Consider the following 21,569-nt stretch of genomic DNA (forward strand, 5'->3'; position numbering starts at 1 on the left):
CCCTGTAAATGCACGCCATATCCTACCCTTCAAACCGAAACACAGCCATGCAAACACAACTGCTTCACGGTAGAAACACGAATGGGACAGAGGTACCCAAGGAAACAACTTTTGTACAAAGTCTCCCTCTGGTGATTTATAATAATACAAACATTAATTCTGGTTTCGTGTACAAGTGATACTTTGGAATTATTTGAATGACAAACAATGTAATATGGCAGTGAAATTACGGGATACGAAGACATATATATACCTAATTCCATAGACCTCAGGAAGACTAATGCCTTACGCATTACGACACCGTAGATGTTATGGAGTGATCTATATAATATTTATGGTGCTGTTCATATTTATAGGCTATATTAGTTTGTTTACCATTTTATGTTGCATAAAAAAGTAAATTCCCCCAAATGAGTGGATAAATAAGATGGATCTGCAATAAAAAAGTCTTAACTTCCAATGTGCGTAATTCCATAACCATACCCAACGCTACGAGCAATATACAAGCTACGGTTGCCATGTAACCATTAGAGTAGGCAGGCGAGGTGATGTGTTGTTGATTTTGATGGGTAATGAGGGGGAGTATGAGGCAGCCGTGTAGGTACAAACAAGTAAGTCATTGTAACGAACCGTCGCCAACAGCGGGGGTCGGCGGGCGATCGCCCTTGACTTTGCCGTCACTATTATTTGTACACTCATTGTAAAAGATCCGACACAGCCGATAAGTTGATAGTATCCGTATTGTTCTACGATTTAGTTCGTTTGTGGAACTCACTCCCTGCCACTTATAACCACTTATATATGTATGTGTATGTATATATTTGGATGTATGTGTTTATTTATGTATGTGTATATGACTATACTGTCACAGATATTTTTTACACATCTATTTCTTTTAACGCGCCACCTACCTATTTATGCTTTGATTCCTTCTACCCAAAGATTGTCTGGAAGGAAATCCTAAAAAAAGTATATTTTGGTTTTTTGATTGTTGCAAGTAAATTATTGTTTAAAATACTAAATATTCCTATTTGCTAATTCCTTTCGTACAGTCTCCCTCTGGTATAATAAATAGTTTGTTAATTGCGTACATTATTAATTGCGTATATATATATATATATATATAGCCTTCTTAGTGTTGTAGGCAAATTGTATGCTAGGATTTTGATTAAAAGAGTGATGAATGAGACGGAAAGTAAAATTTGGGATGTGCAAGCAGGGTTTCGAAAGGGTATGGGATGTACGGATCAAGTCTTTTCCTTAAGGTGCATAACAGAGAAAACCTTAGCTCAACATCAGAAAGTTTTCTGCGCCTTCATTGACCTTGAAAAGGCTTATGATAGAGTGGAGAGGAGTCAACACTGGCAATGTATGGGGTGAGCAGCCATTTGATACGGGCTTTCAAATCTTTATATAAGGATTCAAATGCCTGTGTCAGAATAAATGGAGTCTATACAGACTGGTTTGGCATTGAACGCGGTGTTAGACAGGGCTGTGTAGCGTCTCCTTGGCTGTTCAACCTATTTATGGACAGTTGCTTGACCGATTTGAAAGGATCTAATTGTGGATTCAGGATGAATGAGTCTCTGTTTAAGACTCTTTTATACGCCGACGACCAAGTACTTTTTGCATCGTCGGAGTATGAATTACAACAAATGGTGACTATAATGAATGAAGCGTATGCAAGAAGAGGTATGAAAATAAATAAGAAGACGAAGGTAATGGTTTTTGAGAGGAATGAAAGTTTATATATGATAGGAGATGAAAAATATATAGTTTCTATATTTATATGGGAATGACAGAGATATATATAATATATATATAAAAATGTATATATAATTATATATATATATGTATGGAAGCGAATCGTGGGTATGGCAGAAGAAGCATGAAAGTAAGATAAATGCTGTACAGATGAGAGCTTTGAGAAGTATGTGTGGTATTACTTTAAAAGATAGAGTAAGAAACAGTGTGATTAGAGAGAAGTGTGGACTGAAAGACGATGTAGCGACAAAAATCGAAAAAGGAATGTTGCGTTGGTTTGGTCATTTGGAGAGGATGGATGAAAGAAGAATTACGAAAGAGATTTATCGAGCAAGACTGAATGGAGATGTCGGTAGGGGCCGCCGTAGACGGACGTATGTCGACCAAATAGGCGACGTGCTGAAGAAGGGCCAAATTAAAAGTACCCGTAACCGACGAGCGTGTATGACAAGATTGATGAATGTGGAAGAAGCGAAAGAGGTTTGTTTGAATCGAAGCATTTGGCGTTCCATTGTTTCTGCCTACCCTAATGGGAGACAGGAGACAGATATGTATGTATATATATATATATATATATATATATATATATATATATATATATATATATATATATATATATATATATATATATATATATATATATATATATATATATATATCTGTAAAAATAGTGAAGATATAAAATAAATCAATAAATTTCCTATATTAGTAACCGTGATTTTGAATACTGTGGCCGAGTGTACCGGTGTCATTGGCAAAGTACGCAAAATTGTGAAAGGTCCACAAATTGCGGCCGTCTCCATGCACACGGAGTACCCACTGAGACGTAAACAAGCCGCGCTACTCGGCGGCCGGCTGCGTAGCGCTCCGCTACTACGGGCCCTCGTAGCGCGCGCGTGTCGCCTTACTGCCACCACTAATCTACTCCGAAACCTTTCAAATTTCAATATGATAATTTGAACAATATGAATTAAATTATATTGGGAAGCCATTAAATTAAAATAATAGCTTGAGAGAAACGGCGTCTCGGAAGTCTCGGTATCGAGTCCATTTTCTACTACAATCAATCACAATTCCACCGCATCGAGCCATTGCGGATGTTCTCTTTCTGTTCTCTTCATAAAGATTGAGAACAATTCTTTATTTGAATTCTTAGAATTCCTTTTCAAATACATACCTAATGCCAAATATAATTAATTTTTTTTAAAGCATTAGTCCGATGCGAATTTAAAGTTTCATTTATTCATATTTTTGACTACAAAACTTAAATGAAGAATAAAAAAAATATAAAAGGATTTGACGTAAGTTATAAGTAACTTTACAGCTAATTATCTTAGATACCTTATTTATACTAGGTATCCGCCACCGCCATCAAGTCTACGGTACAATTCTTTGTTAAAATATTACTTTAGACATTTAGGTTACTCTCTATTTTTAATTATATATTCATATCTCAATTTCTTATCATATCTCCTTACATCAAAGTGAATACTTGCATCCATTATATATGGATACTTTAAAAACCTACTATTTTAAAACCTATTTAGGAGCCGAGCCCATATTCCGTAGTAATTCCTAATCTACTTATTTTCCTGTAGTCAGGCAATTTGCGATCGAACACTCAGATTATATTATTTCATATATGTATATGAGTACATAGAGGTAGTGAGGGAAGCCATAGACGGTAGCGCGGCGGGGCGTCACTGCCGACATATTGTGAAATGAAAACTTAAAGAAAACATCGTTACGATTAGGTAGCTACAGACACATTTGATGGCCTATTTAATTAGAATGTACTTACGAATCACTAGCTCTTCAACACGGTTTCTCTTTTTAGTTTTTAAGTTATTTTAAGTTAAGTTTAGGATTTGGTAACCAAAATTTCAAGTTTTTGTTCCTAGTTTTATTAATCCATAACTGCGCATTGCCCCAGAATGATCAGTAACTAATCTCAGTATAAAAGGACATATAAAGAATTGGTATTTTTAAATTATTTGTAGTTAGTCTGTTTCACCTATGGTCTGCATGCACAAGCGAGGGACATTTGTTCCCGGGTTATTTTACTTTTCAACTAATGCCTTCACCAGTACTTAAATAACAATAATAATATTGAAAAATAAAAATAAATGCAATCCATTATATATGTAAAACAATTATAAAATAATTTGGGAATAATACAATTATTTATAATGATTTTATTTCGTATATAATTTCAAATGAAAAATCATTAAAAAAATAAAAAGTAAATAATACCTACAATTATCATAGTATCTAATTTTTCTTCCTAATATCATTAAGATAAGAGCAACAGACACCAATATATTTTTAGAATTTTTCTCTGTCTGTCTGTATGTTTGTTCCGGCATTACACAAAAACTACTACACAAATTTCAATGCGGTTTTCATAGTTTTATTACTGAAAGTCTAACAGAAAATCTCGTGTATGTTTTATTTAGATACCTCATCTAGAGAGAAAAGCTATGTGTCCGAAGTTGCGGGTAAAAGCTAACTTTATATCATATCAGCCTTTAACTGTTCGCTGCTGAACATAAGCCTACCTTAGGGGATTTTGCCAGCAGTTGCCACGCTTGGCAGGCGGATTGGCAACCGCAGTTAGGCTTTGGGGATGTTTTAAGAGGGACGCTGCTATCCATCCCTCGTCATCTCTTAATCGCCTCTTACGACACCCACGGTAAAGAAAGGGGTGGCTTATTCCATGTCGGGACCGCACCGCCAATTTTATTATAAAGTTATAATTTAATTATTTACATTTGCTCCCAGGCTTTTAAGTTGTACACCGATTCTTTGGTCGTGTCAATTGTGGTCAGGCCATTGTGCTCGTTTTGTGAATGATATACTGTTTGGCTAAAAGAGATTTTGTGCGCGTACGAAATATCTATTGTTTGCGGTGCTACTCGTGTATGCTAGTTTTTATAGTGGCGAGCATTTGTTTTAATGCAGCGGACAACGTGGCACGAATGGATGTTCAATGAAAGTGTTCGGCAAATTACAATATGGAGCGATGAGTCACCGCGCGACTCGTAGCTTGACTCATCGTTATGTGAACTTCAATGGGGATTAGTGATTTTTTTTCTGGATGATAATGAAATGGTAACCTTGCTTGCGCTATCGGTATACACTGACGAGGCACCAACGAGGGATGATTGGTGAGGATGGAAAAGCAGGTCAGTTAGCCCATCATGACGAATTCATCGATAAATTAGTCACGATAGTTTCCAGGAGGAACCGCGTGGAGGTTGACCTGATAGGGTATATTGATAGCAATGGGGACTAACCTCCCCATTACTAACAATCCCTTCCCCCTGGGATCTAGTGATTTGTAGTGGAACAAGTGGAACTAGTATTCATATTAATTTCGCCGTGTGGTCCCGGCATAGAATAGGACATCCCTTCTTTTCTCGTGGGTATCGTAAGAGACGATTCAGGGTGGACGAGGGATGGGCAGCGGCGTCCCTCTTAAAACATCTCTAAAGTCTAACTGCGGTTGTCAATCCGCCTGCCAAGCGTGGCAACTACTGGAAAAACTCTTAAAGGGGAGGCTTATGTTCAGCAGTGGACAGTTAAAGGCCGATGTGATGATGATGATGATATTAATGTATACTTCATTGGCTGTAAGTCGCGATTCCGTTTGCGTTAAATAGGATAATAAGCGAATGTTTAAGATAGAATTACCTTATCATTAGGTATAATAAAATTCTAACTACACGACGACTGTGCATGAGAGATATTTAAAAATAAATTAATATGAGATAATGTTACTAAATAAGACCAGTATATGTCTAAATAATAAAGTTTAGAACTTTTGTCTGTCGGTATGTCAGTATGACGCAATAATTACTTCTATAATATTGATAAGATCTCCCTTCAGCAGTACACTCTTGAGAGAGATCGTAGTTTTCATGTTTATGGTGGATTGTCGATGTGGCTCGTTTTCGTCTTTGACGTCTTCGCAATTTGTTTCTATCTACTTCTGCTCTCAGCTGAGTGAGAGTGTTTCACAACAGATTGCTGTGTGGCCGTTTTGATGAGGTCAGTCCATTGCATTGGTGATAATTCAATGATAAGATAGTAGGTAGGATTTCGAATGTGATTCTATCATAAAGAACAGTGGAAACAAGAATTAATCTTTATTTATTAACTATATAAATTTTATTGTGCAATAAATAATATATATATATATATATATATATATATATATATATATATATATATATATATATATATATATATATATATATATATATCCTAGATGTTGGCGTACATTTTTGTCCATCATGAATTAACAGAGCATAAGAATGCTTCGCGAATAAAATGTCTCTCGTCCGTACAAACCATAAACAATAGAACTTAACTTCTTTTTAACTACTATAGTGAGTATACATAAACTAGTATTATTTAGGATCATTTTTATTTAATCTCATATTTATTTCATGTTACAACTCGCTGAAAAGAGTAGTGAGTGGCAAGAGCTCCACCGACAAGAGCGCAGCTCTTAAATAGGATAGATAGACAATCTTACGTAGGTGTAGAAATAAAATTAAAAATGTTGTATTTATCATAATTATAAGTAAAATGAGCTATATGACATTGTATTTGAAACGACAATTAATTATCAGTTTTCATCGAGAATTAATAACATGGGCTGTTCTACAGACATTTTTTCATAGTCACATTTTCTAGTAAGGGGGTAGGGGGCGCTAGCTCCTTCAGAAAGGCGCATCTATACTTTCAAACATGATTTTGCGAAGCTTAGCTCGCTGGGGTGGGCACCAATTTTCAAGTGGGCACGGCCCGTCCGGCCCCACCTTTGCGAGTCGTGATTAGTATCATGTCACAAAATATACATTATGACGTCTAAATTTTTCCCTTTAAGCTTCTCCTGCTGGTTACTCTGTTTGAGTCATAGATTTATTATTTGCTCTTCCATTGCAGTTGTTTTATCTAATTGTTCTATACAGTAATATTTTATGTATTTATTTATGTATGTATATATTTATTTATTTATTTAATATATTATGTGTATGTTTATATTATATGAATTTATTAAATATTGCTTTATTTTTTTTTCTATTCAAGAATGCACTGTCTACGTATTTCTCGGTTTGCCCAATGGTCGACTGGTAGAGAACACCGTTCGATGTTAAGTCCACCAAAATTTACATACAATTTTACTTGCATTAAAGTTTAAATAAATAAATCTCTTCGTATGCTAATTTCGTTAGTATAAATTTTATTAAGAGTTTTAGGTATTTTTTATTATATTATCTGATCACTTGATGGAACTTTATTAATATGAAATTCCATTAAGAAGTCACAACACAAACTGTAAATTGTAATTTTAACGAAATATTTATAACAATTTGTCGTACGGTTAGTTCGTAACAAATGTATGGAATTCATTTGTAGCTATAAGCTAATTTTATCTTTATTTTGGATTAAATATTATATAGGGATATTATATTGAGCAAGGGGCTTATTTCTGTTTATTTCTGTAAATATCACTTTAATACTATTTAAGACTTAATACAATTTCTGTCTATTGACTTCATTTCACATTGCATTCTAACTTACACCTCAATATTTATGGAGAAATACTTATATTAATACTCGTAATGTAACGGTGTATCTAAGAATATGAAAAATTTATCTAAAACTTTTAAATGTTCTATTTGTATATTATGTTATTATTTCTGTAACTATACAAGGAGGTTCTTGTATCTATCATGTATTTCATATCGTAACATGTATTTATCAATTAGTGAAAATAAATTAATTTAATATCAATATATATATATATATATATATTTTGATTGAAATTGCAGAGATTATGCGTACAATGAAAGTATTGAGTGTAAACTTATAATAAGATTCTATGGAAAAAATAAAACATTAAAGTCATTGTAATTTTATATTGAAAAATTGTAACAGTAGTTTAAATTAATAAATAACATCCTCTTAACTAATCAGACGCCTGATACAGGGTCTAGAGAGATCTGTCCGTCGACAGGCGCGCCGGTCCAGCCGGCGACCCAGGGCACTAATGGCTCCGATACCCGCCGGAGCCGCAGTATGCGTACACTTCACAACCATAGTGTTCATAATAAATAATAACATGCACATATATACAAGCACACTCGCCCACGAAATAAATAAGTCGATTATCACTAGTGGAGTGTAGGAACTATGAGTGGGCCTCAGGAGCCGCGAGTGGCGCGAGGCGGTCAGCTCGGCTGCGAGTCCTGCGCCATCTCGCCCTGCTGCATCACGCACATACAGCCGACGGAGACGCGCGAGGTCTGCGTGTCGTCGGTCTCGGGGTAGTATACTTGCACCCAGTCCTGTATCTCGACGCACTGCATGTGCACCGCCGCGTGCTGGTGCTGGCAGCACTCGTTCGACGGGATGTGATTCTTCGAGCACCAAACGTTCGGGTCGTCCCGGCACTTCATCTCCTTGATGCGGCGCGGGATCCGCTTAGGGTCGTCGTTGATCTCGATTTTGATGGGGCACACCGTCTTGTTAATCGCATCGGACAGGTCCAGCTTGCCCGGCTCCTTCTTGGTGGGCATCGACGCGGCGAGCGCCGCCGCCGCCACCACCGCTAGGGTGAGTGTGATCAATCTTTCGATCGCCATTTCTGTAAGTTCGAGTTTGTGTTGAGCGTCCGCTCTTGGGACAGCTGTGTTGCGAATAGATGTGGACGGTGACTGTGAGTTGCTTAAATAGCACCAACAGTCGAAGAGATCTCTTCGGTGACGCAGTGCGTGGCGGCGGGCGGCGGGCGGAGGCCGGAGGGCACCGTACGCGGCGCTAGAAGCCGGTTGGCGCGCGCGCGACCACTCGTCGGGCTCGCGCCGCTCTCGCACGTGTCTGCCTCACGTCTCATGTCTCACGTCTCACGTCTCACATTCTACGTTCTACGGACGAAAGTGAAGTCGTACGGTGTTATACTAGTGCTTGTGACAGTGAACACAAATTTTGGACAAAATTACTACAGACTCGTGAATACGTTATGAAGTGTTGAAAGTGTACTACGACTAGGTAATAGTGTTCGCTCGTGTTTAATTTAGCTTTAACAATAATATTATATTTGGAATTTGTAGTTTGGTGATAATATTTTTGTAAAATTTGTAGTGTTTAAATTTCGAAATGTCTGTAAAGAACACATGATGTATTGTTGAAATAGTGAATATTTAGGCATTTTCAATCGTTCAGTCAATCAATAAAAATATAATTTCTCGTGTTCGATTCCCAATTCTCAAGAATTTGGTAGACTATCTAATAGGATTTTTTATATGATTTTGATGTATCTAAAGCTTGTTTTATATTTTTCTAATGCATGCATCATTGATAAAATGTTCAAATCGGTATAAGATATAGGTATATGATTATAGCTAATGACGGCTATATACCTACATGTCTTATGAAGAAATTCATTATCAGCTATATTAACTAAACCTACCTAATGAACTGAGAAATTGGGTGGGATGTAGGATGTAGGTATTGTGCGTGGCACGCTCATTGGCCGGCAATCAGCCAATTGATGATTTATAAATATATAATTGTCATTGCATTGTTCAATATATCGCAGACAATTAGTTGTATGTAGTTATATAATTTCTCTATACAAACTTGGTTGAATTGTGTTACATTTTTAAACAGTATTAAAAAGATTTTAGATATAAAAGATAACGTTATAGTCCTCTGGAATAGTAACGTATGTAGGGTGTTCATTGGCGTCACAGAATACACTGTGCTATTCATATATCTATAGGTGACAGTTACCACTTTTCGTAACACGAGTTTGTAGGATGTTGAGGCAAATTGTAACTTGTAGGTATTTTACAGGGAAAAACATATAAACATAATCTGCATAAGCATCGTCCGATAGAGTCGACTGTGATATTTATAAAATATGTATTATGTAATTGAATTAAGATTTCTTTTGTGTGTACAAATAAAATTAGTAACTTAAAGTAAATTAGTTAGTTAATTTAACAATATTTGTTCATAACTTATAATGTAACTCTTAAAATATTTGTAGTCTTGTATTACTTATTTTTTTTTTAATATATACAGCTTAAAACTAATACATAAACATATTTATAAATTATCTTGTAATAACGTTTATTTTTATTGTAATTTCACGTCGAGTCATTGATTAACAAAACTAACGAGTGAAATAAACCAACTATTGATAATTGTATATATGTATACAGTCCATCCGCCACTGTGTCCACTTTACCAGGCGATTCTGGAGTAGTCAGAGGAGCCTTTAGAGCAGAGTCTCTAAATATAAATATGGCCTGACTGAGCTATCACTGTTATTATCGACTTTAGATTTGTTACACACAATCAGAGGTTAGAAAACATCACGACATTTATGTAATGAATGCTACCTGGATTACCTGTGTTAGAGGCCAGTTATAATGAATTATTACATATAAAGAAAAACTAAATAGTATATGTCAAATTAATTTAGATTTTAGGTTATAAATATATTTAAATAATGGTAAAATATAATATACACATATTGTGGTAGTGTAATAGATTGCAAATTAAAGTCACTGATGCTATTTGTTGTTTGATATGGTATATGGTACTGCTCATGTCTAACATATAGGCGACGGTTACCACTTTCCATCAGGTGGGCCGTCAAATTGTTTGCCATTCTAAGTTGTATAAAAAAAATATATATATATTGCAAACAGCTAATATCTCGGGATAAAAATGATTTCCACTTGCTTCGTGGTTCGGAGGATACGTAATGTGTCATCTGGTAAGCCACTTCAGAGGCCTTCGTTTGTAAAGAAGTCGGTCTTTTGTAAGGTACTAGGGGGCGACACCTTCACACGTGTAGTAGTACTCGAAAATTGTTTTACTATATTAATTTTTAGCCTGGACAGCAATCTAATTACTGCTCTCTATTCAAAGGTTTTGAAGATTGCTTTTGGCGATAAGATCGCCTATTGTTTTCTCAGTGTGATCATTTTTTGTAATTGTTTGTATCTATAATAAGTTTACTACTGTAATCTTTTGGAGGAAACAATAAAGAGTAACTATTTAGGTACTATTGTATAATTTTAAATTGAAATAAAAATGGAGTAAATATGTATTGTACAAACATTACTATGAAATATGTATGATGCAATATATCGGTTTTGGATATCTGTGTATGTATATATATACTATCATATACTAATACTTATATGATTATTTGTGACCTTGTTGTGTACTAAAGGTTTTATCGCTGAACAATATTTTCCTGATAACCTCATACCAATAGTGAACATGTATCGGAAACAATTATTACATAATCTATTTGAAATATAAATTAAAATTAACAAAACCGAAGTACCAATAGAACTATATATTAAACAACTCTGCCTGAATAGATTAAAATAAATGGAATGATTAAACCGGATACAAGGATCCATAGGAGATAATCTATTTATAGACAAATGTTATACAAAGTTTCATAGAAAAACAAACACATGTAGGACGAGTGTAACGTTGCTAACGCACGTAATGCCGACGCAGTTACCGAGCCCGGCGGGTTTTTATGAAGCTGCCCGTTCTATGATCAAAAAACGTTATTAAATTAACCATATGTTGTTGCAACGTTAGCGATATGGAGCGCCAACTAGTTCTCGTTACTAGATTTGCGCGGAGCGGCTCGTCACGTGACGTCACGGTGTGACGTGTGACGTCACGGCGCGCTCACATGTGCCCGCCCTACATTAACATATGGGCCGGCACGTCACCGCCGCCGCGCCGTGCGCGTAGCTCGACTGCTAAACAGTTGGTGTTTAATTCTAATGCTCATTTCCAGGCAATATACGCTATTAAATAATAATTAGGATTCCACGTAGTTCGCTGTGACATTTTTATTAGAAATATTATTAATAAATGAAAGTCAGATTTCAGATTACTAATTAATTAATACAAGTTATTAAATGATTGAAAAATTTCGAAGAGGGCGGGCCTTGAACCCGCGCCTCTTTCTTCATCACTTAATATTTATCGAAATATGATTCTCATATTTTAATATTCATTTCATTATTCTACATTAATTCATAATTAGTCAATTGCCAAGTATTTAATCATAAATAAAAAATGTTCAACATTTATATTAGTTTACGATTAGGTAGGTACATTGTCCTAGATAATACCTATCATTCACTTGGTGCCATGATATGTGCTTCCGTCAATATATATTATAAATTAAACTAGTAAAATAAATAATGTAATATTGTGCTAATTTATACCTTATCTATATAAAATGTGAGACTCGTATTTCTGATTTGTTTTATAAATAAACGGATGTAATATTATATAGCCTTATATGTAGTATATTAACATAATGTACGAATTATTATTTATTACTATTTCTGTCAATAATTTGTATTTCTTTTCTGTTGATCAATAAAAATATTTTACTACAAAAATACTGTATTTTATTCTTAACGTCAATGTTTTTTAACGAAAATGATTGGACATATTCTATTGAGATGCCAGTACTATTTCTTGCATACCTATTGCTCTATTGCTCACACCAACTCCATTACTAATGGTACAGTTAAACAATTTATTTCTTTCCTAATTCTTGTCTGGAAAGTGGTACAAAATTGAAGAGTTTAGATAAAAAAAATATGTGTGCAATATCTTTTAATTTAGTTAAAAAAAAAAATTAAAAAAAAACTTTTAAATTACAAATATATTTCATACCCGAAGTTTGAAATTTTAGACAAAAATTATGAAAACACGTTTTAAATAGACCCCAAAAAAATGTGTGCAGGAATTAATGTGACCGATGGGACTGTCCGAAGGATCAGAAAGTCAAAGTGGTAACGAGGTCGCCACATAGCTCGAGCAGTCGATAATCAATCCTATACTGTAAATAATATCAAAATAAATATTGGTAAGTTGTTCAGACGGTAAGACTTTTTTAAGCAATTTAGAATGACATTCAAGCTGACGGCCCACCTGATGGAAAGTGGTAACCGTCGCCTATAGACATGAGCAGTATAACAGAAATACCCCATAATACCCCTCATGCGTTGCTAAGTAGGTGTTATATCTCTGTATCCTGTAAATTCACTGCCATATCCCACCCTGGTTACAAACAAACAAACTTACTTTAGAAGGCCGTAGTTAAAGGCAATTAAATTAACAAGCTGACGGCCCACCTGATGGAAAGTGGTAACCGTCGCCTACAGACATGAGCAGTACCGTGCACGTAACAGAGTATTTTGTTTCGCCCATGATACCCCCCATGCGTCGCCACTCCTGAGGACTCGGGTGTTACTCCTCTGTACTCTGTAAATTCACGCCATATCCTACCCTTCAAGTAGAAACACAGCCATGCAAAACACAACTGCTTTACGGTTGAAACACGAATGGGACAGAGGTACCCAAGCAAACGACATTCTGTTGCTGTTTCTGTTGCTTTCACATTTATAATATAAGTAATATATACAAGTAAGTTAAAATATTTTTGACTGAATCAAGTTCTTAATATCAGCTCTAAGTCATGGCTGAAGGTTACCTCTCGACACTATTAGATGTGGTTTTGTTTTACATAGATATTATGAAACAAATTTTGTGAATCAGAACGTATTTTTCTCACGGTGTGGAGTCGCGTGACTAAGTAACGCGTCTCGGCATGCGCCCCAGGTATTTAGGTATTTGTATGTTTATGTGTGTGTGTGTGTGGTGACCATACATTTTTATGTTGTTTTGCCTTATAAGAGAACCTGTCGTATTGTTCACTAAAAACACGTAGGTTATTTGTTTTCTTTCGAACTGTTTTGTAGTGTTGAAGACACGTCATATTTATTGGGTGCATAAGCACATAAAATGGTGCAATACATGTAACATGTAGTTTGCAATGTATTATATGTACATAGATTATAAACATATTGTAACAATAATTATTACATCTGTACTAATATAAATAGTTTTTTGTTTGTTTTGTTGATAATGAAATGGTAACCCCGCCTGCGCTATCGGTTTACACTGGCGGGGCACCAGTGAGAGGTGATATAGGTGAGGATGAAAGCAGGTCAATTAGCCCATCATGACGAATCTAATAATAAATAAATCACGATGCTTGCCAGGGGTAACCACGAGGAGATCGATCGGAGCAGGGTATATTGCTAGCAATGGGGCTACTAATCCTCATTACTAACAATCCCTTCTCCCCCCAATATAAATACTTCTAACTATACGTAGACTACTACTGAAGAATTTGTTTCTTTAAATGTGCTAATACATATTTGAAACTATAAGTTTAAATTGAAAAAATTCTCTTGCACTTGATAATGATGATGACGTAATCCAAATAGACCCGTGCTGGATGACATTCCCCGTCTAGTTAAATATGAAAAAAGTTGTTTAGCTCTGTGTGTAAAAGTATATAGTAAAATACCGAATGAATTAAAATTGTTAAATGTGAATTTATTTAAAAAGAGACTGTATACTTGGCTGAATGTAAATGCGAGTAGTTTTTATGATGTAAAAGACTTGTTAAACAAAAAACAAAATGTTAATTGTTAATCTTAAATGTATTTTTGCATGCTATCACCTTGTTAGCTAAGCACGAATGTCCTTTCGACTAATGTAATATCTTTAACTTTACCGTGTTTAAGCAAATAAAGATTATTAGCTCAGTTAAATTGCAAATGTGATAGGTCATTTCTTGTCTAAGGTCACAGGCTTAACACCACGATTATCCACTGGCCAAGCTGTAGGATATAGTTGATCGTAATATATGTATGATAATTATTCATATTCATTGTTTATTTATACTTATAATAAATATGTAGAGAGGTCAATTCTGTACATGAAATATATTTCCAAAATAACTATCAGCGGGTGATTAGTGATCGATACTGGTGCCAAAAATGCAATCAGTAAAATTTTTGTCTGTCTGGCTGTATGTTCGTTATAGAAACAAAAACTACTCGACGGATTTTAACGAAACTTGGTACAATTATTCTTCATACTCCTGGGCAGGTTATAATATACTTTTCATCACGCTACGATCAATAGGAGCAGAGCAGTGAAGGGAAATGTTGGGAAAACGGGAGAAGTTACTCCATTTTTAAGCTTCCGTCGCGGGTGCAGCCTTAGTCGCCACTTTTTTAAATCTCCTTTTTTTAAGTTAATTTAAAGCAGGTATTTCGAGACAAGCGTTTCTTCAAAGTCGCGAGCAAAAGCTTATTTATATATGTAAATCAATAATTAGTAGTACCGCATTCGAGTATTCTGACACTTGCCTATTGTTGACTGGGAGTGAATGCTTTTAGTATTAAGTGCGCCATGTACACATATATGTACTAATGAATAAATAAATAAATAAAAGGGGAAAGGGATTGTTAGTAATGGGGTCTAACTGCCCCATTGCTAGCAAAATACCCTATCATGCCCACCTCCACGTGAAAACCATGGAAACCATCGTGGTCAATTCTAGTGCAATTCATCACGATGGGCTAACTGACCTGTTTTCATCCCTCACTGGTGCCCCGCCAGCGATACCGTTAGCGTAGGCGGGGTTACCATTTCATTATCATCCATTAAAAAAAATACTATTACGAATACGTTACGATTACACGCGCAATGTTATGAAATTGGTATGGTAATGATTGCGCGATGAGGGCGGCGCGCACGTCACTCCGCGCCGGCGCTTGTGGCTGCGGGGAAACCGATGAATTAACACAGCCAGCTGACGACGGGTGGCCTGCAGCCGCGGGTCACTGGCCACCGGCCCCGGCGACCTTGCGCTCGCGAATATCAACCGAGCTCTGCGGCGTGCTGCGTTGCCGCTCGCACGCGACCGTCTCACCTCTATAGTGCTACTCTGTCAATTCAAACACGATTTTCACTAGCAAATCCGAGTGATTTAAATTAGGTATTCTATAAGCAAGTAACTAGGTAAGTATGCTACCATTCTTAGTTTCAAGACTCATTTCACTTAGACTTAGACAACTTAGAATGACAAATGAGCTGACGTCCGCCTGATGGAAAATGGTAACCGTCGCCCATGGACATAACAGAGTATACTGTTTCGCCCATGACATCCCCATGCGTTTCCATACCTGAGGACTTATTCCTGTTATTCCTTTATACCCTGTAAGTTCTTTACCTTATCCCACCTTTTAAACCGAAACACAGTCTAGTAAACACAACTGCTTCACGGTAGAAACACGAATAGGATAGAGGTACCCAAACAAACGACTTTTGTACAAAGTCTCCATCTGGTGATAGTAAAAATAAAATAGTAATAAAATGGGAGTAGATTTAGTAGAATAACAGTAAATATACTGTTAGGTAAGCATTATCCATTTGATCTGTGATCACTATATTTGTGTTTATCATTGGCGGCCGGCGCACGCGCATCTCATTTGTGTCGCGGCAGGTGCGGTGGCTGCAGCGGGTGCGCGGGGGACGCGCACGCGCTGGGTATTCACCGGTGTTTGCCACACCGGCAGCGCTAATTGGTTGCTGATAATCAGTGGATATATTAGAGTATAATAGTGTAATAACATAATGTATATTATTTCCAAGGCTGCACTTCATGTTTATGTAAAATAAATAGCGTAATTAAAGTTACATAATATAGGTATTATATTAAATATCTTTGAGACTGTCTGTTTTTTCTTATCTTCTTCATTCGACAAAGATAGTGTGTATCTATTACAGATAATTGTTTGATATAGTAGTATACTATGTATTTATTTATGTATGTATATATATATATATATATTTATTTAATATATTATGTGTATGCTTATATTAGTCTAATTATGTTTATAATATTTTTTTTTACAACACAGGGGGCAAACTATCATGCGGCTCACCTGATGCAACACCTACGGCATTGCAGGTGTGTTGCCGGCCTTTTAAAAAGGAATATGCTCTTTTCTTGAAGGTTATGTTGTCGTATCGGTTATTATATGAATATATTAAGCATTGCTGCATTTTCTCTGTACAATAATGCACCGCCTACTTGTTTCTCGGTTTCCCTAATGATTGGCTGGTAGAGAACACCATCCGGTGTTGAGTACGCCAAATGTACATAGAATTTTGCTGTGTATTAAAGTATAAAAAAATAGTATGTTTTGCCTTCCATTTTTCATACATCCTTTCCATTTTCCATTGCCCTAGTGTAGGGTAATAGTTATGTTGTATCATAGACTAATTGTTAGTTAGAAATAAAGTTATTAGTATTATGTATGGATTTGATTCGGACGTATTCGTTAAACATCGTCACATGACAACAATCCAATAGGGTCGATTCTGAGCCTCTTTTACTTAATTTTGAATTGTTTTCCATTTTGCTTTCATTATGATCATGGTCTTTCGTTTGAGTCAACAAATATTCTGCATACACCGGATATTGACATGGGATGTGGGGTTGACGAGACTCGTGCGTCGGGTACGGGCTGGCACCTGACCACCGCGCGCCGGTACAACGGTATTCCGGTGCAGGGTCACCGTTTAGGTGAATCATTTGTCAGTCTACCTGCCGTCTTATCACTCCAGACAAAGTGGTAAGCCTCGATCGGTATATATCTTTTATATTTTCTATCTATTATATCTTTTTATCGCGTAAAATAATTGCACAACCTCCCAAGAGGCAGGCTTATTTTTAGCAGTGGACAGTTAAAGTCTGATATGAAGATGACCACACCACGTATGAAGGTAGGTGTGTCCTAGATACTAATTAATAGCGTTTATTTAGTTTATCCATTACAAATTATACTAGTTATAAAGATTAACAATATGTACACAAACAAAAAGGAATAATATTAACAAAACTTAATTATATAAGTGTAAAATAAATACGGCCTTATCGCTAAACAGCAATTTCTACCAGGCGCCTTGAAAAGTGTGGACCTAAACTAAGTTGTACACCTGTGCTATATGCATCAGTGTTCTCTTTATTTGCTCTTTATTTCTTACTAATTAACAAGATATCTTATAACACAATAAGAGCGCTGTAATTATTGTGTCGATGGAACTATTAAAATAGCCGAGCTGAGTGCTTCACGTCGGGGAATACCATTGTAAAATATATTGTATGTATTTTAAAATATCACATACGAGTTAATTATAATGTGACTATTTATTGCTGTTGCGACTGGGTGAGTTGACTGCGAGAATTTTAATAATATAATCTTCACTCTAAGCACGTGATTAGCAAACTATTGTAGTGGCATTTTACATAAACAATATGGCGTCTAGCAATTAATTTTAATCACATTAGAGTATTATTTATTATATTATTATGTGAACATATTTAAGTGGATATACTTGTTTTAATCTACGTCTCTAAATGAAGTCAATCCGAACTAATATTTGTTGCAGTATCACAAAATATAATGCACATACATAAAAAGTGTATACCAGGGGTGGTCAACATGACAAGACCCAAGATCTACTGTTTATTTAAGAAACCCTGTGCGATCTACCAATTATATACTTTTTGAAATCTCAAATGAAACAATATAGTTCACACGATTATGTAGTATTGTAGTATTTTTTATTTTATTAAGAGGGAAAACATAAAACTGAGAATTATTCTTAGTAAATATGAATGTTTTAAATTAATATGAATTGAGCCCTACAATTCATATTTAATTAACAAATACTTCATATGTATAAATAATAACATTATATACAAAATTTTAAACTTGTTTGTTCGTCAATATACAGTATTTACACATTGTGGTTAACGCCCTTTTAAATTTCATTGCTAGCAAATTTTCAATAGAACCAGGCACCAAATTGTACAATTTCAGAAACATCATGAATATTTTTAGCAAAACAAACGGTACCATGGGGGACAGACAGTTAGGAAATCTAGTAGAAAAAAGTCACTAATTCTTGTTTCGTTTAGTATAAATTTTGATTTTTTTGCGAACATGCCCAGTTCAAAATGTATATAGCAGGTAGAGAAATTTCCCAAACTCACTCAGTTATTAATGCATAGCATGTCTGAAAGCTTTATATTTTGTTGGCAGGTTTCGAAAATAGAAGAATATGCGATATCAGTTATCGTAATGTTGAAGCTATGTTGTTATAGTTTAGTATTTTACCAGTTTTAAAGTTTTTTTTTTTTTTAATATTTTAAGGGCTTTTACCTTCTTCAGGTATATCAGTCCTATTGTACCCTGAACTGATTTCTCCAACAAAACTTTATCTACCTTCCCTAGACGCGGAAAGAGAAGAATTAATGGGCATCAGTTTTAAAGTTGTATTGTATTCATGACCGTAGCTGAGGGGGGGGGGGGGAAAGGCATTGATGGGCAATGCCCTACCTTAAAATGAAAGGTTCCAAGAAATTTAGACAGATTATTATTATAAAAGAAAACAAAAATTAGACTTTTTCGAAGTCTTGATTAAGGCTTCTGTCCTACCAAACAGTTATTTTGCCCTTGGGTCTAGCCACGGCACTGATTTTATAGTACCTACTTCAATTTTTTGCTTAAAAAAATATGATACATGAAATTGGACACGCGCATGACGCATACACATTGACATAACAATTATTATGTCAGTCTCAACCACGTGCATACGTGGACGTGGCAGGAAAGACGATCTGCAATTCTACGTGTGCTACGTGTATCTAGCTTGTTGTGGTTTTTGCAAGATTTATAATGCTGTATATAATATAGCATATTTTTTATAACGGATGATCATGGAATGGGAATTCCGCCCGCACCAACGGTATACGCTGGCGGAGTATCAGTGAGGGATGATAGGTGACAATAAAATGGCTGGTCAGTTAGCCTATCGTGATGAATGCACCTGGAATTCAACACGATCGTTTCCAGGAGGGACCACGTGGAGATCAACCTGATGGAGTATATTGCTAGCAATGCAACTGGTAGTTTGCATTATTAACAAACATGTCATGTATGCTTTTTTATGATTAAGAGCAAAATGGTAACCTCTCCTGTGTTTACGTTAGCGATTAGTTATACCATTCCATTATATATATATATATATATATATATATATATATATATATATATATATATATATAACAGCTTTACTAGTTCTACACACACACACTGATCTTCGACAGAGGAAGTGTTGTCGTATTTGTTGATAGTACGATATAAGAACATATGGCTGGTACCAAGCTGTTGAAGTGTCTTGAATATGACTGACGGCTGCATACCCACTTTGTGCTAGGCGATCACTGCAATCCTATTTTTTTTAACACCCCTAATATTAATATTGTAATTTGATAATGAACACGGAAAAATATGTGAAATGGCGCGAAGTCGAAAGAAGTTTTTAAAATTATAAATGTGTTCCAAATTCAAAATAATTAAAATGTTAAAAAAAAAGTTTTTTTTTTGTTACAGTATTTATGGCCAGACTGGTTCTATATGTGAATTGTTATGAATTTATTTTTTATTTCATAACCCAATAAGAACGTGCATTGCGAGGAAAATAGATATGAAGAAAGTTAAGAATTCCGTACACGGATTTTGAAATGGTATTAATTGTAGTGCGAAGGCGGGCATGAGTGATACGAGCCGCTGCGAGCGCGGCGGCCTTGACCGACCCCGCTGCCGGTTGCGGCCTGACTCATTCATGTCATTTCGCTATTTAATGAATGACTGTTCGAAACTTTGGTCGCAGCTTTTACCGTTATACTTTGTATTACATATTTATTGATTTTATGTATTAATTATTTATTATCTAAATTACAAAAATGTTTGGTTTATTGTATTACTTATTAAGTGGAAAATCTACGCTAACCACATAAGTGTAAGGTATTAAAAAAGCGTAAAGCCTGTCTGCTAATAGTGGAGCCAATGCACATGACATTTTCGACCTTGTATAACGCTGATTTCAAAGTAAAGCTCTAAGAGTGTTTTTAAATTGTAACCGCTTACTTAGGAGCTTATTCAATTATTTAACATATGATAAATTACATAAAACGAAGACTTAAATTTCTGTTAATTATATCATCACTAAGTTTTTTCAGGTCAGAAGAGGTTTCTTCAGGGTCGGCAACGCACGCGTAATACCTCTGGTATTGCAGGTGTTCATAGGCTACGGTAACCACTTACCATCAGGTGGGCCGTATGCTTGTTTGCCACCTCAGTGATATAAAAAAAAATAAGTTTTACTTTCGTATTATACTTTACGGCGGGGTCGGAATCAGGGGCGCTCAGACGAGCAAGATATAGAATAGGAATCAAGAAGTAGTTGTAATTACTTTCAATTGAAACCGGAGGTCGGCCAAAACACATTTTTAAGATTACATACTAGCCGAATGTAGGTTACGATGTCTAGAGCGGTCGCGGATGTCCGAGTTTTGCAATGTTGTGAAACTGAGCAATATTGTTGGGGGAACCCACAGCATGCGCGTCATGCGTGATGGGTGACGCGCCGCCACTATCCGTTCGGCGGTCATTATCGGAATATTGCGCAATACTCTCACCATGGCGGTAGGGCTGCCACCGGTATTGATACATTGGAGCATGATGGTGCAATTCAAACACAGGACCCATCTGATGGTAAGTCACGAACGCAGCAATGGACTACCTGATAAATTAGAACTGTCGCCAAAGTCAAGAACACTATAAATGTGGCTTTTTTTTACAACACAGGGAGCAAACGAGGATACGGCTCACAATTCACAATTACTGAATCACAGTCACTTACCATCAGGTGATGGTAAGTGACTGTTTCGGTTTGAAGGGTGGGATATGGCGTGAATTTACAGGGTACAGAGGAATAACACCTGAGTCCTCCTC

At 35.8% G+C, this 21,569-nt stretch overlaps 1 protein-coding gene across 1 annotated transcript; it reads right to left on the reverse strand.

Moving 5' to 3' along the window:
- Window positions 1–7,680: 7,680 nt before the first annotated feature.
- LOC113514709 (uncharacterized) lies at window positions 7,681–8,470 on the reverse strand. The gene has a single exon (XM_026898809.3). It carries the CDS (start codon window positions 8,418–8,420, stop codon window positions 8,007–8,009), a length of 414 nt encoding a protein of 137 aa, XP_026754610.1. The 5' UTR covers window positions 8,421–8,470; the 3' UTR covers window positions 7,681–8,006.
- Window positions 8,471–21,569: the final 13,099 nt, after the last annotated feature.

This window comes from Galleria mellonella, unplaced genomic scaffold, assembly GCF_026898425.1.
Source record: "Galleria mellonella isolate WM207_F2 unplaced genomic scaffold, CSIRO_AGI_GalMel_v1 utg463, whole genome shotgun sequence".
NCBI classification, from domain to species: Eukaryota; Metazoa; Arthropoda; class Insecta; order Lepidoptera; family Pyralidae; genus Galleria; species Galleria mellonella.

Bases quoted from the DNA above. Each gene is read 5' to 3' on its own strand.
- LOC113514709 (XM_026898809.3), bottom strand. From the start codon at position 8,420: ATGGCGATCGAAAGATTGATCACACTCACCCTAGCGGTGGTGGCGGCG.